We start from the raw sequence: 25,258 nt of genomic DNA on the forward strand, positions 1-25,258 counted from the left end.
TGGGTAGATGGTGTCATGTTTCTCTGTCAGAGCGAAGCACTGTGTCGCCCTGAAACATTTGTCAGTCAGTACGGCTGACACCTTTTAACGAGTTCCCTGGGCTCACCGCGAGCATCACCACCCTGCTCTAGCCACGCTTGTGCCTCCAATTGTCAGATCCACATGCTACACATCCCGCTCTGCTGCTATGAGGCAGTGGTTAGGAGAGACGTGGGCAGGATCTAAGCAACAGAGGCGGTTTAACAGTTCCCCGAGTCTGAGTGGGGTTTTGTTTTGTGCGGGCAACTCTGTCATGCCCAGCCAGCTGCCGGGTTAAAGGTCAGCGTAGCTGTTGAGTACCCTGCCAGCGCCTGCCTGTGCAGCTCCGCCCACTGGAGTGTCCTCCTGCAGAGGCGTTCGCACTAAAACATCTGGCGCCGCGGAAGCAGACCAGACGCTCTGGACGTGTCCCATCACTCACAGCGATTCAGCTTGCGGTAGCTGCAGTGACAAGTTCCCCTATCTCAGAAACAAAGATTGGGCTTCATGGGAAAAACAGTGGCTGCATTGTCATGGGACTGATGCAGCGGACATGCAGAAGAACCAGTGTAAAAGAGCATTCTAGGAGAATGTCTCTCGACTGTCTCTCTGACCTGTGATTTGCGAGATTCAGAAACACAGAGAAACACAGAGGCCTGTAGACGCAAGAGATATGCTGCAGATGTTCATTTGTGTGTTTTTGCGACAGATTCAAAGCGTGCATGAGGGCACATTTGTGGGGATGTGTATGTGTGTGCAAGTGCATGTGATGGAAATTGTGTATGACTGGCCTGTCATTGTGATTGCACTGTTGAGGAGTGACTGGCAGTTACTCAGGACTGGGTGAGGAGGAAGACCACGCATGTGACAAAGTGAATCAGTCTCTCACTATTAGTCGCTCTTTCTCTCTCGCACCATGAAAGCTAAGATGACATAGAGACAGACAACCAGAGAGGCAGTTGGCATTGGTCTACATATATGTTACAATGAGAATTAAACAAACACACACAGACATGCACTTCTATGAATATAAACCCATAGTGCGGCATCAGGCCTGTGTATTCACATATGCTATGGAGTACGATGCCTGGTGCTTGCCGTCCAGCTGATGAGAAGCTCTTCTCGTTAGTGAAGGAGGAGCTGAACTAATGATTAATTGTGTGTTTATTTTCGGAGCCAAGGCTGGCTAAATTTAGATTGGGTGGGATGGGAGCGGAGGGGTGGCGGTGAGGGAGCTCGTCCAATTAAACCAGGGCAGTGAAGCGGGAGAGAACCCACCAGGGAACTACAGACTACCAGCTTGGTCAAGGGATGGTGGGTGTGCGTGTCTGCCTGTCTTGCCTGTCTTCTCATGCCCACACTTTCTCCTGTTGCCATAGACACTTCTTCCTGGAAAATACATCAGTATTTTGGCTAGAGGAGATGATGAGCCCTAACTGCGGCTGTGTCTCCAGTGCTTTGACTGAGTCTGTGTGTGATCAAAGGTCATAGGTCATAGAGCCGGTCCAAACCTTGCAGCTGCAGTTTATTTTATATTTCATTAGGGAGCTCACACTTACATTGGGTTTGGAGGTCGATTGTAAAGTAACTGTTAGGGCAAAGACCTCTCATTTTGCTAAGCCCTATCTGTCACTAAGTCTGATTCAGCTCTCTAATGCACTTTTTTTGTACCAAGCAGGTCTTTGTACTGCCTATGACTTTAGTATTGGCTATGACCTTATTGAAGTTAAATCTCTAGCCTGGTTCACTTTACCTGAGATCTAGTGCCTTTTTTTGGCTAATATGAATAGGGCATTCCCTGGTGAGTCTTGGTTTCATCTCAGAATTTGATCTATATTGTCTTTCAGCAGGGAGTGTTTCTTCTGTAAATGCCACCTGTAGGTTGTTTGAGACCTTTATGCCATAATCTCAGAGATTCTGTTGCAAAAGCCAACAGGTATAACTGAACTGAACTAACACACTGACATCTTAATATTAAACTCACAGTAGCTGCAGCAGATCAAATGATATTTCGCTGCAAGACAATCCGAATACGTTATCGTTTGTAAATCATATGACGGCTCGTATATGTTAGGTGACAACCACTAACTGCATCTCAGATTTGTAATCCATTGCCCTCTCATCCCACCCACCGAGCCAGTTCTCAGACTCATAAACACATTGCCCTGCACCCCAGTTCTCGATGTGCCTAAACCCTCCAGGGAAGCCCTTGTGTTGACTCCCTGAATTAAATGAACCCGTTTCCAAACAAATAAACACTGTAAATCATTGTAATTGAAATTTTCACAAGGGCTATGATAGCCAAGTGTTAGCAGGGCCATAAACAACCGAGCACTGCTTCACTCCCGCACTCTTAACAGCAAAGCGCAATGGAGACTTGCAGCTATTCTGCACCATCACGGCATTTTAAAATAATATAAATTGTTTTACAGAGTGAGCAGGATCTCTTCCCTGCTAATTGGGTGGGAGTGGAGTGAAGCTCTGGGATTTACACCAGTGCTCATTTGGTGAGGAGACGGCAGCAAACAGAAGTCCAGCAAACAGATGGATGAAGTGAGAGAACGAGGGAGAGAGAGAGAGAGAGAGAAAGGAAGCGGTCCGAGATGGCTAAAAGCAAAAGCCTGAGGTCAAGACCTGCTTGCTCGCTCGCTCTCTCTCTCTCTCTCCCACTCACTTCCTTCCCATATGCAAAAAGGTCTGTACAAATGACATATGATCATGACTTCCTATATGGTATTGCGTTATTATAATGATTGTGAATGATTATGGCCTCATTCTAATACAATAACATTATATATATATATATATATATATATATATATATATATATATATATATATATATATATAATGTTAACACTCTGGGTGATCAGGACCCGACATGAAGCAGAGGGTTCTTATATTACCCTGAAAGAGTTTATTTGAAATTAATGACTAGCTGCTTATACATTATTGCACTTGTTACACAGCTACCAGAAATAAATAACTTTACACTGAATGATGGTTTTGAATTTATTCCATCACCCAGGTACAAGCTTCTGCTGAAAAACAGAGCTATATAGTTAAGAGTGTAACAAGGAGGCTGAGCAGAATGCGGGGACGAGTCTCACAAAACTGACAGGGAGATGTTTGGGACACACACGGGGAGATATTTGGGAGGAGGGGCCGTATCGTGACAGAGCCCCTCCCCAACTGCGCGACTTCCGGCAGGCCAGCCTATCGGGCTAAGGCCCCAAAACCAACGCCGAATGGCGAGGCCAGAGGACCCAGCAACCCAACACGGGCCAGCATGAGCAAGACAGAGGGAGGGACAGACAGGGACCAAGACAACAACAGACACAGGGACAGGCACACTAACGGGAACAGACACAAAGGGTGCCAAAGTGATCGGTACATTAAGTGTAATTGGGACAGGCACGGTGATGGGGACAGGCACATGAATAAGACTACACAGAGGGTTCTGATACAGTCCAGGAAAGGGAGAAGGGACCCCAGCCAGTCCCCCAGTCATCGGCTGGGTTGGAGACCGACCAGCCGGGGAGGGATTGTCCTTCGCCGACTTGGCTAGCGGCGGCTGCTCTGGCTTTGGCGCCCGCGTTTTAGGAAGCGTACCAGCTCATTTGCCAGTCTCTGGGGCGGGCACTGGCGTAGCTTCCTTCTTAACTCTATGAGGCTTCGGCGTAGGCACACGAGTTCTAGGGCTGCATGCCCTAACAGAGGGCGTGTCCTCATTGGACAACGATGACGACTCTTTGACAGCCACATGAGGCAGCTTGCTTGCTTCCGAGGAGTACGCCCTGCGCAGAGCCTTGGGTGGAGTCTTGGATGCCAGAGGCTCTTCTCTCTTGTAGTCTGCAGCCATAGTGTCACTTCCAGAGGAAGGGAGAACGTTGTCTGCTTTCATCGATGGATCCCTCTCATGTCTGTAATGAGGAGGCTGAGCAGAATGCGGGGACGAGTCTCACAAAACTTAAACATACGTTTATTTAAAGATACAACATGGAATACTTAGCACACAGGCTAACGGGGTTAAACACCAACAACAGTAACACATAAACAATAGACTTTTATAAACTAATGACACACAATGAGGAGCAGGTGTGGAACACAGGGAGGGTGTGGCCATACTGATGAAAAATATACACACACACACACACACACGGGCAGATGTTTGGGAGGAGGGGCCGTATCGTGACAAAAAGTAGTTGCCTGTAGGGTGGTACACAGTTCATTGGTCAATTATTCAGTAAGAGCAGTGCTCCGAATTTCTCAATTGACCAGTCAGAATTGAATATTTCTGAGGGCTGTGTAATAATTAAGAGATAAATTAAATGCTCTGATATAAGAAAATAACTGACAAGGCAGACGTTACCAGCACCACAGAGCGAAGCAGTTTCCTTTGCCAAGTCTGTTATTTTCTTCTATCGTGACTGTTGGATGTTATCTTACTTAAGCAGTCATTATCTTGCTTATACAATGGCTTACTCGTGTTTTAAAAATGTATGCTTTGAATAATTACTTTTGCTAAGTAACTGATATGAAAATAGCCAAAAGATTTCATTTTAACTTTCTAGTCCCACACCCCCACATATACACTACAGTAATTAGAGTTGTGTCACTGCAAGAAAATAACAGACACTGGCCATCTGATAGAAAAAGGTCATTGCTGTAGCTATGGTGTAGAAGAGAACTTTTTTCAGATGGGTCTCTCACTCTCTCTCTGGCCCACACATACACACACACATTCGTGCACACTGACTCATACGCACAGATACGCGCACACACACACACACACACACGCATACTGCTTCAGAAGACGCCTCTTGTTTGTAACCCCCTCTTCGGCACCTTTTCTTGTACTCGAAGCGTTTTACCCACCCAATCCTCCCTGTCTTTCCCCGCGTTACTTTTGTACTGTTAACAAAAGAAGCACTTCTCTGCCCCTCCCTCTCAGACACCTAAGGAAAAGGGAGGCGAAAATCTAAGAAAGCAATTTAGTTTTCAATTTCCTGCAGGTCTCCGCTGGAGCAGTTATAGTGTTCGCTAGTCCCGGGGGGGGCGGGGGGGCGGGGGGCGCGGGGGGTTTGGAATTAGGCCGCTCTCTCCTTGGCCTAAAATAGCACACATCACTGAGAGGACACATCAACAATCGCCCAGAAGAAAGAGAAGGGTTCTCATTTGTGAAATCAGCTATGCTAAAGAAGTCCATCTCATCAAGGGCTTGACTTGGACTGATTAAGTTGTCGCAGGAGCTGCCATTTTAATTCTGCAGGCGTATTTAGACATAGCTTTGCTTCAAAATTACTTTGAAATCTTGCTCATGCTCATTTTTGGCTGCATGTTATAAATATCAAATGTCTTTGATTTGGACACATTTTACTGTGTTACTGGTAGTTTTGATTTTGAAGATTACTGATTATTTACTAACAACTCGGAATTGAAGATAATTACTACTGGTGAAATAAAAGAAGTAAACAGTAGTTGAAGCCATCCTATCGGTCACATCAAAGCTGGCAGTTGGTCTTTGTTATACAGTTGACTTTTCTCAGTGTTACCTGAGCACTAAAGTCTTGTTGCAGTGCATGATCATGTTCTCTTATCTTTCGCCTCTTCTTAAATACGTACTCCTGCTGTCTCTCCTTCTCACTTTTTTCCTACATTATTTCTCTCTCTCTCTCTCTCTCTCTCTCTCTGTCTTCCACTTGCACACACAGATACTTAGAGCCCATGTCATTCAGATCTATGAACATCCTTCAGCAACCATCTGTTAGCACCTACAGCAAAAGCCATTACACCTCTCTCTACCTTGAGTCACTCTCTCTCTCTCTCTCTCTCTCTCTCTCTCTCTCACTCTCTCTCCCTCACTCTCTCTCTGTTTCCAATCTCGTTGCCCCCCACCCATACCTTAATCATCCAGACTTTACACACCCAGTTGCACAGATGGACATGTTACTGAACCCTCAAGTAAAAGGCAATGCACTTATCATCACACAAGCTTCACAAACTACACAAGCCCCAAGCCACCAGACTTCATCTCAGCTTTCTCCAACTAGCCCATGGTCACCACCTTCCTCTGCTTTGCTCTGTCCAATCAAACCAGAGTGGCTGCAGCAACCACGACTTCCAACAAATCGGCATCCTCCCTGCCACCACACTTTAATGGAACCATCCTAACGTGCTTACTGCTGCCACCACATGCCTCCTTAGTCTCCTTTTCTTACCAATGACTAACATGGGTTCTGCTTCTTCATCTGAGCGCACTGGTGTCCTTCCATGACCCAAATCAACTTCCTACAAACCCCATTTTGAAGAGATTTCTGATATTATTATGGAACTGGCTTCTTCTAATGGCACATGGACAAAGGCCCTACATGTGAGCCCAGAATTAGGAAGCCCAGGTTTAGACACTGTTCAAGCATACAGGAGTCAGGAGGTCTTACTCAGCGGTGCTCTCAAGAAAAACAGCGTCAAACAATGTTAAACCCCCCTTCACATAACCTCTGCCAGAACTAGAAAGTTTCCCCAGCCCCCATACACAGAGCATTCCGTCGTGTTTTCCAGAAATAGACAATCGTGCATGTCACAGCCAGTCGAGTGCCCTGTGTTCATCCTGAAACAGCTCCAGAAATAGCTCCTGAACACCAGCCTCGAAGTGACTGTCGAATGAAGAGCCTCTCTGGGAAAACGCCTCTGCTTTTGTTTGAACCCTTCGTCTCCATTTTACAAGCGTAACTGTTCCTCACATTTTCACCCGTTACATCGAGACCCTGAATAGGCCATCGTCTTTTTGCAGCCTTTGTCCCTTTTCTCTCCGCGAGCGCTTCGACGAACACTTTTGCGCCTTTTTTCTCCTGCGAAGGCCCAGCCATGTGGCACACAAGCCCTCATTAAGTCGACTGTTTGGGACAATACGCGCGTGCCTGAAGGAGGAAGCTCCAAGCTATCACTCCCTCATCGTTAATAGGCTGCGAGGCGCTCTCGACGAGGACCAAGACGGCTGCGCCGCCTGCTCGGATCCTTCGGCTCAACATCTGCTCTGCTCCTGCCCTCGTTCTGAGGGAAGAGGAAAACATGGGCAGGAAAAGGAGTTTTTTCCAGCCGTTGGCTAAAAAAGATCCATAAAACATACACATGTTCCCCTGTTTGGCTCTCTGTACACTAGTTTGAGAAAGGGAGGGATGGGGGCACATTGGCTGTATTCCTTAAAGCTTACCATATTTTGTAAGTCTTATTTGTTTCATGGCGTTTGGGGTTGTGGTTGGAGATGATTCGCTACTTTTGTCAATTCATTATTCCACCCACCTGCAGGCGACAATTGAAAGAGATCGTTTTGTGTGAAAGGGACTTTTTAGAGCATTTTCCTGTGCGATCCAGCAGGAAACAATTGTCACTGCCATGTACGGCCTCCGAAAATAATGATAAGAATATGTGGTGGCATGTGAATGAGGGATGACCACAGAATCACACAGGTATGTGCACACACATATATATATTTGTGTGTGTGTGTGTGTGTGTGTGAACAAGAGAAATAATGGACATGGTAATTTGTTTTGCCATTTGAGTAGTCGTGTGATGTGATTTGTGAGTGAGTGCACGTGCCTGTGTGTATATGAATCATACCTTCCCAATATAAGCAGACAATGCTCAGCGTTTTGGACTCTTGTCCAATTGCCTGCCAGTAACTCAGGGGAGTACTGCTGTTGGTCCAAACAGATAGAAGCACCTCCCCCCCCCCCCCCGGCCCCTCATAAGGCCAATGGGAGGAGATAGTAGGCTTCAGTCACTTCCAGACAGACCTTCATCACACACACCCAACACACACACACACACACACACATACACACACACAAACAAACACACACGCACACACACACACACACACACACACACCCATATACACACGCACCCACCCACCCATACACACACCCATACACACACCCAACACACACACACCCACACACACACACAAACAAACACGCACGCACACACACACACACACACACACACACACACACACACACACACACACACACACACCCATATACACAAACACCCACCCACCCATACACACACCCATACACACACCCATACACACATACACTCACACACTGTTGCTGTGTGACCGGAGGTATTTGATGAACAAACGGCTTCACCACAGGGCTGGTCGCAGGCAAACAGTCTCTTTTATTTCCATTTGAGTGGCTGTATTAAAGTGGCTGTGTGTGACGGGGAGCATGCAGCCCATCGAATAGTTTGGTATGAGGGCAGAGGTCACTCCGGGGATAGACTTGACCTCCGGCTCCAGCTGAAAAAGAACGCAACCTGGAAATCACTTTAACAAGCTGCTATCACTGTTACATTGAGGACCACACCATTGCAAGCTTGTAGGGGGAGATGTTGTGATAAGGTGATGTAATTGTAAGAGGTGAATTGGTGTATGCCATTGTTATCAATGCCACCTTAAGGGTACATACAGGTGATGAGGCATTTGATCTGTTATGAAGATGATTGTGGTGGGCTTAGAAGGGTTTTGAAAGCTGGTGTTGCTTTTCATTGCTTATATTGTTTATCAAATGTCCTATGATGGGGTTAAAAAGTCAGCCTGTGTTCTGGGGCTTGGAAGCATGTGCCTCCAAAAATGTATCACATGATAAAGACCACAGTATGGCTTTACCTAAAAGAGCTAATCCCGTTCAAATACAGGCAAGCTTGCTGATGCAGTTCATTCCAGTTTTGCAAAAAAGGCATATCTGCAACAGTTTGGAACTGCTGGAGTCATTTACCTCTTTCATAAGCTTGAATTATCATTCGCTAAACACAAGCGGTGTCTCAACACTAGTGCTGCGTGCGTGCCTCTGCTCTGCCCCTCTGTGGAGATAGGCGGCTGCCGCGGCAACCGGGGACCAGTGAATGTCTCTGCGCTCGTCTGCTGAACCTCTCCCCACGCGGACAGCTAATCTGCCACTCGTTTCCTCTTATCTTGCCGACTGGCCCCTCTCCCATTTCCACGGGCGCTGTTCAGGGATAGCATGCCCCGCTGCCAGCCCTACGCCTGCAAGGCTCACGGGACCACTGACAAATTATCGCTTCTTCTTCTTCTTGCCTTTTCATTGTTTTTTTTTCTTACTCTTTTCATTCCGGCTGTCCTTTTGACTTTAAGCTCTCTTTGACCTCTGGTGCTCAGGTACATGGTCAGCAGTGTTTAAAATGAATGATTTGCCAGTGAGATGGCCAAAGAATGAGAAGGCTGGAGATGAGGGGACTGGCCCAGGTGCCAGTGTATGACATGGAAAACGCTGCATGCAGCAGATGTTTTGAGGAGGACAGATTTGTGTGCGGCTGAACATGGGCACGTCCGGGGAGCTTGCTCCAGTGTTGTGTGGTTTCTAAAAAGGCGATCTCCCATCCCAGACGGATAAGGAACATTTATGGCAGCCAAATGCACCTGAGGGTTATTTATTTATTTATTTATTTTGAAGCAAAATTGAAATTAGGCAACGATGCTACAAGCCAGTACCAAAGACGTTGTAGGACTGTCACGAGAGTGAGATTTCAGGCTGGCAGCTCCGTCATCCCTGGATAGGCTGAATGAGGTAACACTAATATGGTAACTAAGTCTCGCCCTGCTTTTTAAACTCAGGCACAGTGGGCTCAGTGGGCTCAGTGGCCTCCCCCCGCCATGTGCATCACACACCAAATCGCAGTCCGAGCACCTTTCCACTTCTTTGCCTCCTGCCTACTGTTTTGACAGCTTGTCATATGGAGATGGTATCACGTAGCGTGAAGACCTGACTGTTTTAGTGATTGGCAGTTTCGTTGGTTTTTATTTTTTAGAGAAGTTAGTTGTATGTGAGTGTGTGAGAGTGTGGCAGGTGTCTTGAACTGAACTGCAGGTCTTTGTGTGGGCTGTCATACTGCAGGTGTGTGTGTGTGTGTGTGTGTGTGTGTGTGTGTGTGTGTGTGTGTGTGTGTGTGTGTGTGTGTGTGTGTGTGTGTGTGCGCGCGCGCACCCGCAGCATGCGCCTGCGTCGTATTTGCATGGTTTTTTTTGCCATAGACCATCACTCCGGCAGGCCAAACGAATGAGAGAACGGAAATGTGGGTTCTGATTGGCTGGTGGTTATGGCCATAAAATGGCAAGAAAACCTGAAGAATTGCCAACTTTGACTTTGAGAAAATAACCTTCAAGATAACAACGCATGACTGCGCTGACTGCCTCACTGCAACTCCCCCCCCCACCGAGATCTCTTGCTTCAGTAATCCAAGTGGCTCGAGATAAAAGGCTGTGGCATCGGCATCACTGTCTTCACCCCTCTAATACAAATTAATCCCCCTTATTGATTACAAACTTACAAGCTTATGCGCAGCTTATCAAAGTAAGCCTCTACCTGCGTTAAACCATTTCACCTGCTCTGGGCTGCTTTTCATGTGCATGCAAAAGTCATTCTATAGGTTAATGGCACTGGGAGATTTGAAGAAAATGATTCTGTGTTGTTAAATTATGGTACCTTACCTAAGCATGAGTCAGTTTGAATTCTGATTAAATATATGTGCAGACTTTACAAAAAGAATTTATAGAAATTATATAACAGTAACCCTATGATGTTCTTGGACATGCCCCCACCCCCTTAATAAGCTTGTGTTCTAGGAGTTATATAATATGACAAGTGTGTGTGTGTGTGTGTGTGTGTGTGTGTTTATGTAATCCCTCACTCCTCACTGTTCAGGCTTTCCCTCTCACCTGTCTTACCGGCTGGTGCGTCCCTCCATGCTGGTCTTGGCTAGCTGATAAACCTCGTGCCCTGGGCCAGGCTTTCACCAGGCAGAGACTGCATTACACATCATTACTACCCCTCCCCCCAGACTCCGCCCTCTTGCCCTGCTTCCGCTGGGTCTGCCCACCACTCTCCCTGCACCTCACCTTTACTGCTCCTATGGCCCCTTACAGAACTACCATCAAATGAAACCCTTTTACTTGGCTTATTTAGTTTGATGTTGAACCGAATTTGAATGATGGTTTTTGGAACACACATATTACTCACGTTGGACATAAATATGTGTTGCATTTTGGAAGCATGTGATGGCACTCCTTTAAGATGTTTGTTTACCCTGTCTGTCAGATGTCTCTGCATCTTTGCCCTCTCTCTCTCTCTCTCTCTCTCTCTCTCTCTCTCTCTCACTGATGGATGTGATGAGTGCGGTTGAGTGGGGAGATCGATAAGGGCCAGGCAGGGTGTGGGGCGGGGCTCTGGCCATGCTCGGCCGCTGAGAGTGCAGATTAATGCCCGAATTATTATAGCAGCCAGATGCTTGTCAGGATTGCACTCTCTGTCAAGGTTAGAATGGCAGAGCGCAGACTTTCACACTCTCTGTCTCTCTCTCTCTCTCTCTCTCACTGTCTCTCTCTCTGTCTCTATCTCTCTCTGTCTCTATCTCTCTCTCTCTCTCTATCGGGTCTCTCTCTCTCTCTCTCTCTCTCTCTCTCTCTCTCTCTCACTGGCACACACCCATTTCCTCTTTCTGTCTTTCTGACATGCCCACTGTTGGCTTTTGCGTTTCATTTACCCCACTGTAAAACGCTGCCTGCTCCTGCTATGGTTCTCCTCCCCTCCTTCACTCCTCCCTCCCTCCTTTCCTCCTCAGGCTCCGCAGAGAGCATGTCACTCAGGAGGTGCTCCTGGTCTCTCTCCCTCCCTTGTTTACACATGTGTCAGATAGCTTCGACCAGACCGTGTTGGTCATGGCTGCCATACTTTCATTGAGGTAGCGTGCCAGTTTCGAGGAGAGGCATTTCTGTGTGGAAGTAATGACAGACAGCTCTAATTCCAAACAAAAACACTTACACCTTCTCCAAACCCACCAGCTATTTGAGCCATTTACATCATTTTTTTGTTGTTGTTGATAACCTCCTGATGGTGGTCTGCCCTTCTTTTCTCCACCGAAGTTCTAGATTTGGGGACTGTTGGTTACTTTGAAGGAGTTTGGAGGCATTGTGCCGTGAGCCTACCAGCTTTAATCCTGTTACTTAGTCTTAGGTGCCATCTTAGTCTTAGGTGCCATCTGACTTTGGCATAGTTTTATATGTTGTAATGTCTGACTGTGAGGCTGAAGCAGGACAGGCAAACTGAGATAGAGGCAGATAAGGAGAGTGAGAGCAAGGGACAGTGGTGCTTGCAGCAGGAGGAGAGAGAGTTTAATTGGCCAATGAGGTGAACAAGAAAAGGAGATTAAATCAAGCATCTCGCACTCTAGGCTTACGTAAAACAAACAGTAAGGAAGAGAAATCTCTTCAAATGCTGCTACACAGAATTCCCTGCAGATTAGTGTGTATGTGAGGGGTAATATATTTCATGTTATGTTTTTAATAGTTTTGTAGGAAGAAGAACCAAAGAATGCCATTTTCCGTTCAAGGAACAGCTTTTTTATCGCCACTCAAAGTCTTTAAAAAGACACATAGCAAACAAGCAGAAAAGCAACTGTGGAAGGGGCGGTGGGGGCAGGGAACCAAACAATACCAAAAGACAAGGACACCATTAAACCAAACCAAGACAAAAACACAATCCAATTATTAAACAGTAACATTTAAAACAATATGCTTAAAGTAAATCAAGGCTTCTAGGAGTCCTCAGTATGCTCCTCTCTGCTCTCCAAATTGTTCAACCCTAAGTATGCAGTGTGTGTGTGATTTCTTGTTCTTTTTCTCAGCACCACAGTACTGTCTAAAGCCAAACCAGTATTTCCCGATGGACGTTCCAGTTAGGAGGCTGCATCAACTAAGCAGTGCAAAAAAACAAAAAAAAAACAACAAAAAAAAACCAAACAGTACTGGGAAGTGAAAGGACATAATATAGATACACTGAACAGTATAGTGCGTAACACTGCGCAACGATTAGACTTTTACAGACTCATACCTCGTTTAGCTCTTAAGGCCATCCGGTGCTGGAAAACATTCTGGATTAGACAATTTTTTTTTTTTTTTTTTAATTTTGAAAACTGCACTGTATACTGGTAGACATCCGCCTCTGCCCAGGGTTACCGCGATTTTCGTCAGCCCTGTTTTTTTTTTGTTTTTGGTTTTTTTCCCGTTCAACACAGCTACTCTTTGAATGCCGAATGCTAACATTTGTTCAAGGTCAAACGACTACATCTTTATAATTGCATATAAATTAAGCAGGGAATTGCTACGCATACTAGCATAAAAATACATCCATTGTGACATAGGGCAACATATTCATGCTACGACATTATCCAGAGGTGGTACATTTTCTGCACTTAACACTGTATAATGAATATTTCTTTTGATTCCTTGAGGATGATGAATTTCTTCAGGTTGAATCCAATTTCAAACCTAACAGCAGACAGAAGGCATGTTCACCAGCTGTACTTTGTAAAGGCGAGAGACCTGAGTGGCTGTAGCGGAGACTGCGTCCACTGCGACTCACTCGGGGGGGTGGGGTTGCAGGCCAACACTACTCGCTGCACTGTGAGGCAGCTGTCACGCCTTCCATCATGAACCTGGCCAGCCACGCCCCTGCCCCACCCCCACTTGCCTGTGTGCTGTCAGCAGCCCCACTCATCACCTGGATTTCTTGAGTAGCTTTTACCTGATTAGGCTGTAGATTGAAGTGCTTTTGGCACTCTCTTTCTCTCTCTCTTTCTGACCTTAGCATTCCTCAGTGCACATGCCCTCATAATACACGTCCCCTCATAGTACACATCCCCTCATCCTTGTTCCGTAGATACCGTACGTTATTCCCGTTTTCTCTGGGAAGTGTGTGTGTATTTGTGTGTGTGTGTGTGTGTGTGTGTGTGCGTGCGTGCGTGCGTGTGTGTGTGCATGCGCGTGTTGGCTCGTGTCTGTCTCAAGGATCAGGTTAGCCTTCCTAAAAGCGGAGTCTGCCCTCAGCCTCATGTTCTCAACCCGTCCAGATATCCGCATGCACAAATCTTCCTTCACATGAACTGGGCCCAGGGTGACAAGAAACACTGGCAAGGCGGCACATTCTGGCTGCAAATCCGGCTGGCCTCCGTCCAGCTGAGCGTTCCTGTCTCTGCACAGATCCGTGTTGCGAGCAGGCTGATTCAGCTTTTACTCCGTCACAGATCTCCGCCGTCCTCCGAACGTCCTGATTTACTTTCAGGTTGTCATCCTCCAGCTGTATGAGAACTTGTTTTTTTCTCTTAGTAAACCAGTACTGCTTAATTCTCTTCTGCTGTCTAACACAGCAAGCCTAATTCAAATTAAAAAAAGATCACGCGCACATTTCTTTCTTTTGTTTTTCTTTATCTTTTTTCTTTCTTTACTTTTTTGCTTCATTTCACGCTCTGCTTTTAATGTACTCCCAGTTCGGTGTAATTGTTTTGAGAGGTGACTGGCCTTGCATCTTCCTCCTGTGTTTTTTTGTGTTTATTTGTGTGTGTGTGTGGGTGGGGGGGGGTCTGGGTGTGCGGATGTCTGTTTATACACGTGGGCTCACAGACGTCTCAACACCACCGCTGACAGGAATGTTCACATGAGCCCGTTACGCATTGTCAAACACAGCTGTTGTCTGTCCGTGAGAGCCCGGACATTAGAGTTCTGTCATCTCCTGACTGTGAGCAGAAGAAGAATAAGTCAATATGGTAAATGTGTGCTCAGTAGCAGTGGGTGACCTTTGGGTTCTTTTGGAGCGTTTGCTTGGTTGGAGCAGGAGATCTAAAGCTACAGGGAAATGTGAGGGAAGAAAAGGGCATTGAGACGGTGGCAAGAAATAAACAGTCTCTGCTTCAGTGAGAGAAGAGGGGGGACTCTCACTCTCTCCCTCTGTCTCTCCTTCTTCCTGCTCACGTTCTGCTTTCTACTCCATTCAACAATGCTTTATTGGTTAAATGCTGAAAGTGCCATTATTGCATAAGCAATTAGCATGAACATAAAAAATTATTAACAAGTTATTATAAACAGTCTTTTTCAGAGTGGGTCACAAGAACAGTTTGGATGACTCACGTGTCAACCCTCATGTTATAAATGGTGCTACAAATGCACTGCTACAGTTGGCTCACACATTTCATCCACAGCATTTGTTTACGCACTCAAGAAAGTGTAGATGGGGTGCTAGACGTTTGTTTTCTTCTTAAGTAATTGCATCATGTTTGGCAGGGCATGTCTGTCTAAAGCACTGCCCAGTGGTGGTGGAAGCACAGCCTGTCCTCTCTGGGTAGTCAGATCACCCTGCGTTCTCCAGGTTCCACTTTCTGAGCTCCCTTTCTATTCTCTCACCTTCTTCTCCTCTTCTTCCACATCTTCCTCCTCCTCCATTTTTATCTGTTTCCAACTGCTAGCCTGAGAGCCCAACAGCTTTTCATTTTCTCTTCTCTCCCTCTCTCTGTCTCTGTCTCTCTCTCTGCTACACTCTACTCACACACAGCTGTAATCTGTAATGTGTGTGTGCGTATGCATGTGTACGTCAGCATATGTGGGTGTGCTTTGTTTCACTTATGCAAAAAGAAGAGTCCGAGTGTGTGTGTGTGTGTGTGTGTGTGTGTGTGTGTGTGTGTGTGTGTGTGTGTGACAGGGTAGTGAATAGTGTTCTCACCCTCTCTAGCCCACGCATGGCTTTCATGCAAAATCTCTGAAGGCTTTTCAGCTCGTGTCAGCACTTACTGCAGTTACCTGCATGTCTGCATGTGTGGGTGTGCCTGTGTGCATGTGTGGGTGTGCCTGTGTGCATGTGTTTACACTGTAACAAAACTTAAAGGCCCATTGGAGCCTTGTTTATAACAAGAGCATAAGGCCATAAAGATATGCATACATGCACATACACAATGTGCAAAGACACATATATTCATATATGCAATTTTATCTTTTATTAGCTGTAGAAAAAGAAGCACAAGCACAAAGTGAAACCAGGAAGGACTGACTAGAGGGGTGAATGGTGGAAGGATAAAATACTAGATACATCATGAAGACGACAGGCACTTAAACTCCAATAGACTAAAACATGAAAAGGCAGGGTAGACGCAGCATACTAATGCATCACATTTAACCTTTAAACATGTAGATTTAAACTAAATGAACAATCTGTGGGGAGAGTATGTGTGTATGTATGTGTGTCTGTGGCAGTGACTCCATAGATGTCACCGATCAATGAAATGAAATACTTCTCCCCTCAGGTGGCTGGTGTGCAAATAAGAAATCAACTGTTGGTACATGCGCACTATGTGGGTGTGTAGTCAACATAACTGTGTGAATATGTAGTCAACATCACTGTGTGGGTGTGTACAGTAGTCAGCATGGCTGTGTGGGTGTGTAGTCAACATCACTTCATCACAATATCACTTGGACTATTTTTCTGAGGTGGATTCACATTCCTATTATTCATCCATTTATCTGTGATCCATTATTTATTGGAAACAAGCTCATTACAAACATAGAATCAAGAATCTCAGTGGGTGTAATTGACAGGTAAACCTGTGGGGAGAACTGCAGTCTAGCCAGTTCCACTTTTCTATTATGTTGCACCAGTTAAAATTCCAACAAAACAATACAACACAATGCTTTACTTACTTGCGTGACTGAATTAACACTTCATTATTTGGCTCTGCAGTGTATTTTGATTGTGTCTGTGCATGTGCGTGAGAGCATTCTCTTTGTTTACACTCAAACATTATCCTGTGTTTATCCTCATTCACTCCCACTTGTAGTCTCAATAGACTTTTAATTAAGTTCACACAACTGCGGCTACAAGCATTTGAAGGGAGCAGCAGTGGGGCTCGCCAGGCACCCTCCACACCCTCTCCCGCTGAGGAGAGGGGCCAGACGCTGCTGCCAGACGAGGAACAGGAGGGGCGGAGCCCTCCACACCTGTGGGGCAAACATGCTTGCTGCTCTGCAATGTCCAGACTGTTTGGGTTCAGTTGCGTGTCGGTGCACATTGTTTATGGGTGTTGGAGAAAGGGGGTGGGGTCAGCGTATGGGACGTAGGCATGGAGACTGTTGGCTGGACAGATGTTAGGCATGGATGTACACAGGGATGCGTGGGTTGTCTGGTGCTGCGCTGTTTTGCTGTAGACAGGTGTGCCATCTGGCAATAGTCCCCATGGAAACCGGATATGATCATGTTGGCATGGTGAAGAGAGAGGGATTGGAGAAGAGGCAAAAGTTGCATTATGCACCGACGTGCATACACAGACACACACACACACACACACACACACACACACACACACACACACACACACACAAGATGGGAGGTCTGAGATCAGAGCGTGAACGAACATTATACTACGCTCTAAGAAAAGCCCAAACTTTATAGTACAAGGAATTGTTTGTTTACACAAAAAGAACAAATCAGCTGTTAGAAAGAGGAATCTCTATAAATCCTAGACCCAGATAGCTGGAGCATGCCCCATAAGAGTTTCAGCTAGACACACGCACACTCACGATGACTTTCTGCTGGACGTTTAAACCCCCTCTCTCCTTGAGCTCCCATCCCCTGCCTCTCCATCTGTTATTGTGGCTGTGTTCTGACTCAGTAACTCTGGTGATTGGGTTTAATCCCAGCTGAGTGTACTGAGGAAAATGAAGGGTCTCTCTTTCTCTCTCTCTCTCTCTCTCTCTCTCTCTCTCTCTCTCTCTCTCTGTCTCTGTCTCTATCTGTCAGTCTTTCTCTCATTCTCAATCTCTGTCTCTATCTGTCTCTATCACGCACGTGTGGGATATAGCACTACCACCGTGGCGTCTGCATTCTCAGCATTCAAAAACAGAGTTTTGAAATATAAACTTAAGGGCTGAATTTGTGGCACCTTGGGCAGGGCGACGGTCAGGGTGGGCCTGGTCACGCTCACACTGTCCTAAAAAGGGAGAATGAAGAAAGAAACATGAAAGAGCAGTAGGGGAACATTTTTAAAGCTAGTTTCCATTGTTCAGGCTATTTGAAGAATTATATACGCTAAACTACCCCAAAGGTAGTGTGTGTGTGTGTGTGTGTGTGTGTGTGTGTGTGAGAGAGAGAGAGAGAGAGAGAGAGAGAGAGAGAGAGAGAGAAAGAGAGAGAGGGTGAGTTTGATTAAATTGCTCCCTCAGGAAACAGTGAAAACAGCAGTTATGAATATTAAAGATTACGGCTATTTTAGATTCAGAAAGAGAAAGATGAACAAAGTGGCATCGCATTAAAGAAAAAAAGTTACAGTTACAAAATAGCATCATGAGGTCGGCAACACCATTGTGTAATATGAGTCTCTTAATAACTGTGCTGATAACATTGAGATGGTATAGGCTATAGAGGACCTTACTCACCTTGGCTAAGATGCACTTTATCTAACGTGCTTCTGCCCTTTGGAACAGTTTAGAAATGATCTGGCCCTTCCTCCCTCTGATTATAAACTAGTGGTTATATCCATATAGCTGAGGAAGACAGTGTCAGTGGCAGACACATGAAGACACCTGGCCTAGAGATACAGCTACACACACACACACACACACACACACACACACAGGACAAGAAGCACTGCACAGTAAGACAAAGTACTATCTGGAGCGTCTGAAGGAAACAAGATGGAGGACTCCAGCAAAAGACTCGGAGGGAAGAAGAGTGAGGGGGAAGAAGGGAGCTAACCATTAGCCAGTGGATCAAAGGTGAAAGAGGGAAGAGCAGATAGAGACGGGCACAACGATAGGACAGAGAGGATAGAAAAAAGGTCTGTCACTCTGTGTGTGTGCGTATGTGTGTTTGTGCGTATGAGTGTGTGAGAGAGAGAGAGATTTATTTGAACTTTTTCAGAACACGTTGATCCCTAAAATACCTCTGCAACTCTGAAATCAAGGAGACTTTCAGACACCAAACACACAGTACACACTTCTTACAGTGGCATTAGTTTTGTTACAAATGCTAAATCTTTACACATTATACTGCATATTTTGGTAAACCGTATAACTGGATGATGGTTTACATTCTACAGTAAATATTCAGCATCGAATTTTGAGAACTCAAACCATTAAACCATGCACATATGAATTCTATAACTAAAGCTTATTGGACATGAATCAATAATCTAATGGTCTCTAAATGTCAGCTGAAAAAATGCATTAGTCCTAATGGTGCCAGCTTTAAATGAGTTTGACCCCACATTAACCTTCCATAGCAGACATTGACTTATCCTAGAATTTCAGCTATTTTCCACAGAATTTCATGAGGTTCAGTGTGTAACACTAATCAGAAGCATCTGTGGGAGTTTCTATCTCCACACAGAACGCTGCTAAATATAGCTTTAAATGGAGAGGCTTTCACAATCTCGTGCCAGACTGTGTTTAGAGTAAGCAGTGACCTTAAATATTTTTGTTTTTTTCCCCCCACTCATGTTTTCAGAAGGTATCAACATCAAATTCAAAAATAATACTCTAGTGGCTCTTCCCGCACTTCTTCAGATCAGAATGATCAGGACAATTAGGACAACTGTATGCGTGGCCATTTCAGCCAGTAAGCCGTCAGTGACATCGGTCTTGCACTATGACGTCTCGCAGCAAACCCGCTCCTTCTTAGCTTGGCCAGCGCATTGGCTAATTATTGAGCCCCGGACAAGACAAGGTGGGCAGCAAAGCGGTGTGCTGCAGAGCTATCCTCAGCATCACTGCCCTGGTGGAGCCAGCTCGGAGAAGCACGGCTGGGAAAAGTGAGATTGGAACATTACGGCTATATATGCCTATAGTGGAGAGTTATTTGACAGTTATAGTTGGCAAGGCCTATAGATATTTTATCAAATACTAGTATAACTGAGCTATCTGATTAACCGAAAGCAGTTTTGGAATATTAATTTTACATTGTAATAGTTCTGCTGACCATTGCCATTGTAATTTCAGAGCTGGGCGCTAGATATAGGCCTTTCATAATGAAATGGAAGTTCCAGAAAAGCACAATGTTGATGTATCAGTATTGTTCTCACAGGCTTTTTGTCTCTATCTTCACACCCCGTTACACCATCTCCAAAATACCAGGAATGTGATCGTTGCCCTTGGGGGAGTTGAAAAGCCAGCACAGGTTTTAACCTGGCCGATGTTGGCCTGCAGGAGTGGCTGTCCTTTGAAACGCACATTACCACTAATGGTTACGCCATTAAAACGGAGCTGACCTTAAATTAGCCCCGCTCCCTGGAACGGCCCACTTGACAGTTAATTCCAGCACGCTCCAAAACACGATTGGTGCGACCTCGCAATTGTGTTTGATGTCGCGAGCGCTCGATATCGGAGTGGAAGCATCGGGTGGCAGCGGCAGCAGGCACTGATTAGCGGGTGTGAGAGCCAAGGTGTCCAGGAAGGGAGTGCAGGTGGCGACTGGAATGGCGCCCGGGCAAGGCACAGCGAGTGGGAGTTGGCGCCCCCGCACCCTCACAGATAGGTGAAACGAGGGCAGGTGTGAGTGGGTGAGTCTGGACGCACCTCAAAGCGCCACTCAGTGGGAGAATTGTGACGAGGACACGAGGGAGAGAGAGAGAAAGCCAGCCACCTGTTTTGAGGGGGTTGAGAAACTCCCCATTGGCCCAGACAAAAGCACCTTCCTCATTTGGCCGGAGACTTTCTGTGGTCTGCAGTTTTTGATGTCATGTCATGCAAATCTAGCAAATCTAGCAAAATCTTTGTATTATCTTAGCAGAAGAACCGACCATGGAGTGATCAGCTGGGATACCAGTTTATCTGTGTAATCTATGTTTAAGTGCTTGGTGAAATTTGGATAGCTCACACTCTGAAACTGGCTGCTATGGCTTCAAATCCTAGATTTTACTTTTAAAAAACCTTTTCTGTTGAGAGGAGATTTCACATCTCACATAGGTCACACCCTCTCACCCTTTGAACCCTGCACTCTAACCCCTGACCTTTTCACCTTGTGTTTCTTACAGAGACTGGCCAAAGAAGCAGAACAGATCCAGACAGAATACCCCTGGCAGGACAACATCAAGGTAAGTTTGCCCCTATTTGTTGGTTTCCAGACCCTGGTTCAGTGAAATATAAGCTCTCATTGTAGAGAAATTGTGATAAATTCATTGGATTGATGTTGATGATGTTGTCCCTTAGTATATGTTAGGAGCCATCGTGGGCTATTGTTATTGTTTATCTCATCAAAATTATATTTTTGGATACAACAACAAAACTAATACCTCATGATAAAAAATGTGTCCATTTTTTTAATGAGCATAAAAATGCATAGATTTTTAATGAGTTTTGTCCTTTCGGAATCTGCATAATTTACGGATCAGTGTCTTTGATAAACTGTACAGTGTTTGTCACAGTCAATAATAAGTAATGACACAGACAGTTTGCTAAGAAGTATATGAATGGAATTGACTGGGTCCTGGGGACAATGGCTACACCATCATTGAGACTGGTGTGTTTATTTTTAGCACACCACAACTTCTGTACTCGAGTGACTATGTACAGATACATGCTCAGAAATCCATACGAAAAAACCCATGCAACAAAAATGGTAACAGATAAATCCACCATACACACACACACACACACACTCTTTCTCTTTCACACACACACTCTCATACACACGCACATACTCTCGCACATACTCTCTTTCTCTCTCTCTCTCTCTCTCTCTCTCTCTCTCTCACACACACACACACACATACACATGCACACACACACTCACTCTGCCACACAGTGTCGACTGTCTCCAGGGAGACCGTGCTTGCTGTCATGCTACGCTTCCTACAAATGGAATTTTAACCCCGCGGCTCCCACGGGATATTCGAGAAAAGACTCTAAAACTAATAATTATGAGCCCTCCTCAGTGAGAGGGCCCATCACTGTTCATGCCTGCTTAACCACTGTTGTCACAGGGTGTGGGGAGGGGAGGAGGGGTTTGGGGTGTGGGTGGCTGCCTATCGCCCCACACACAGGCTGCCTCGGGTGGGCAGCCATAGAGCCCAGACGGCACGCCCCTGGGGCTCTGGAACTGAGCACTCACAGAACATAGGCTCACAGTGCACACAAACACACAAACACACACACACACATGGGGGGGGGGCAAACACACCCAGGCACAGTCACATCTCTTCATCCTCTGCTGATTTGCCAGAGGTTAACCCACCATCTTATGAGGCACAGACCAACACCTGACCTCTGTCTCTCGCTCGTCTGGTCTTCTTCATCATGCCGCTCACTCATTCAGTCCCTCCTCATCCTCCAGTGCTGATCGTTTAAGACACATTGTCCCTTTCGCTCCACCTCATTCTCTCTTTGTTCCCTTCTCTCTTGCACTCCTCTCTCTTCAGTCTCTCTCTCTCCGTCTGCCTCTCTCCTCCCCGTTATCAGCCCTCGTTTCTAATCAACCATGAAAACAGTTTGAAAATGTCATATTGTTGCAAACACTGCAAATGAATCCTAATGGTAGTGCGGGCATTAATAATGTATCTCAGACTGATTTCATTTGCCTTTATAATTAGCTCAGGTAATGAAGCACCAAGGGGGCCTGCACCAAAACCATTTCAGCACCTTCACAGCAGACGAGAGGAAGAGGTGGCGCACATCCTCCTCTCTTTGTCTGTGTGTGTGTGGGGGGTGTGGGGGTTTCATGTGTGTGCTTGTGGTGGGGGGTCGGGGGTTCGTGTGTGTGTATGTGTTGGGGGGGTTTCGCTGTGTTCAATTTTTAAACTCTTTAAAGCTAAAGACTGCTGACTGACACATAATTAGATTAGGCCTCCATGCAAACTGTGAAAAGTGTTCTGGTGGGGGGTAATAGATCACAGAGATACGTGAAAAGTGTCCGTGTGCATTTGTGTGTGCGTGTTTGTGTGTGTGTGTGTGTGTGTGTGTGTGTGTGTGTGTGTGTGTGTGTGTGTGTGTGTGTGTGTGTGTGTGTGTATGTAGGGGTGTGTGTCCACAACCTGCCTGATCTGTGCACCACAGTAACAAAGGTGTTATTAGCCACACTCCTTGACTGCCAGCTGTTGCCTTAGCGACTGCCCGAGCTGCTCACCCTTAAGTCCCCACAGGTCATAATTTTTTTTCCCCTTCGCCCTCTGGCAGGGAACTGCATCAGCCACACACACACATACACAGTTAACACTAAAGAAAGGCAAAGCAGGTGGAACGGCAAACACTATCCTGGTCATGGCTACAGTTTTCTAATGTTTCAGGGATTGTTGGTGACCATAAAAGAATAAGTTCATATTACAATTTAATAATTACAGTTTATAATTACAAAGTATAGACTACTACTACTAACACCTCCTAATAACACATTATTTCCATCTACACAGATACCATAAAACTCATGGCCCTAGCAAAATCAATCACAATTTTAGCATTGCCTGTGATTTGTAATGGATCTTACAAATTGTAATTGGATTGTAAGTGGTAATCTGTAATGAATCTTGTGAACCTTTTTCTCCCATGCAGTATGTATTTCTTTGTGCCTGCTTGTCCTAGCTGTTCTCACATCCACCCAACATAAGATGTATGACAGCCAGCCATTGTAATGTGCTGAGCAGCTATTGCAATGTGAGTGCTGGCCTGCCGTCATAGGACGTGTGTTGACCAGCATTCACGTATATCATGTATACATGTGCGTGCGCAAGCCGACCAGACAACACAATGCATGTGCTGGGCAGATCGTAACACGTATGCTGACCAACAATGTAATGTATATGTTGGGCAGTCATTGTAATGCATATGCTGTCCAGCATTGCAATGTGTGTGCTGGGCAGTCACTGCAACGTGTAGGCTGGCCAGTTGTCGTAACGTGTGTCCTGACCAGACTGTTCCTGCCCGAGAGTTGCAACTGGGCAGCAAGGGCTCCATGTGGCTGAGGAGATCTCGGTATCTCCCCAAGGCCCTTTTTCACTCTGTCCAAATGCAACAGCGTGTGAAATCGATATTAAAGTGGTTTATTGCGTCTTATTTTTTCCAAGGTCATTTGGGTGCGTCACACCGTCAGATTTGGTTTGTGACCTGTTTTTCTGTTGATAAACTCTTAAGTTAGCCTCAATGCTGATATAAAAATAAAAATTCTTTTATCACCTCGAGGTAAGTTCCACGTTTACCATTGTAGTATTGTGTATTAGCTCAGTGCTTTATTGTAGAGGTAGCAGTAAACCACAGTTTGGAGAGTATGTATTTGTATTTATTTGTTGCTTTGCAGCATTACTCCAGTTTGCCCATTGCAACTCAATCCAGTATCAATTGAATCTACAAAGACTATGTCTGCAGAGGGCAGTAGTATTATGTTGTTTTAGCTGTATTCATCTCTAGAGCCTACTAAGTTAATCATATAAGGCCATGAGCCTTTTGTGTATGTACAGCTCCACCCATTTGAGGCAAATGGACAAATTAACATAATCTTAAATAAAATTGTTGTGTTTACTATGTGACTACAAATCCTGTATGACCTACAGACATCGGCAGATGCTCGTCTGCCGCTGCTCTGCCAAGCCTGTAATGTAGGCATCTTCACTTCCTGCTTATTCCAGGGGCTTTTTGCTCGTCTTCAGTATGTGAAACACGGAAACAATAATTTGGGATCTAAAAAGCCACTTAGGTTGTTTTAGTGATTTGTTCCAGTAATATGTCCGGTGCAAGGTGAAGCCATCCAATGCGTTTTAATCAATTTGGCTGCATCGGAGATGCATCTGTGGCCTTTCTGATTTGTCCTGCTTTCATTCTGTTATCTGGATTTAAAGTGTGGTGGCTCATGCCACAGATATGTTTGCATACGTTTGTAGCCAGCTCCACTGTAGTCACCTCTACTGTAGCCAGCTCCACTGTAGTCATCTGTACTGTAGCCAGCTCCACTGTAGCCACCTCTACTGCAGCCAGCTCCACTGTAGTCATCTCTACTGTAGCCAGCTCCACTGTAGTCACCTCTACTGTAGCCAGCTCCACTGTAGCCAGCTCCACTGTAGTCATCTCTACTGTAGCCAGCTTCACTGTAGTCACCTCTACTGTAGCCAGCTCTACTGTAGCCAGCTCCACTGTAGCCAGCTCTACTGTAGTCAGCTCCACTGTAGTCACCTCTACTGTAGCCAGCTCCACTGTAGTCATCTCTACTGTAGCCAGCTCCACTGTAGCCACCTCTACTGCAGCCAGCTCCACTGTAGTCATCTCAACTGTAGCCAGCTCCACTGTAGTCACCTCTACTGTAGCCAGCTCCACTGTAGTCATCTCTACTGTAGCCAGCTTCACTGTAGTCACCTCTACTGTAGCCAGCTCCACTGTAGTCATCTCTACTGTAGCCAGCCTCACTGTAGTCACCTCTACTGTAGCC

General features: G+C 45.7%; 1 protein-coding gene and 1 long non-coding RNA gene across 9 annotated transcripts in view; one reads left to right on the forward strand and one right to left on the reverse strand.

Annotated features, from left to right (window-relative positions):
- cacna2d2a (calcium channel, voltage-dependent, alpha 2/delta subunit 2a) overlaps positions 1-25,258 on the forward strand; it is a 144,656-nt gene that overhangs the window by 45,272 nt on the left and 74,126 nt on the right. For 7 of the 8 annotated variants that reach the window (XM_027000624.2, XM_027000625.2, XM_027000626.2 and 4 more), the window contains exon 4: positions 20,886-20,945. In XM_027000624.2, coding sequence (XP_026856425.1) covers positions 20,886-20,945 — 60 coding nt within the window. Of the gene's footprint in view, positions 1-7,445; positions 7,487-20,885; positions 20,946-25,258 lie in introns of those variants that run through there. The other variant, XM_027000631.2, reaches the window with a different exon arrangement.
- On the reverse strand, positions 15,894-18,417 carry LOC113571598. Its single transcript, XR_003410009.2, has 3 exons — positions 18,292-18,417; positions 17,799-17,846; positions 15,894-17,077 (listed from the first exon to the last, which is right to left on the reverse strand). It is a non-coding gene; the product is annotated as an uncharacterized LOC113571598 (long non-coding RNA).

The sequence above is a fragment of the Electrophorus electricus genome, chromosome 3, assembly GCF_013358815.1.
Source record: "Electrophorus electricus isolate fEleEle1 chromosome 3, fEleEle1.pri, whole genome shotgun sequence".
NCBI lineage: Eukaryota > Metazoa > Chordata > Actinopteri > Gymnotiformes > Gymnotidae > Electrophorus > Electrophorus electricus.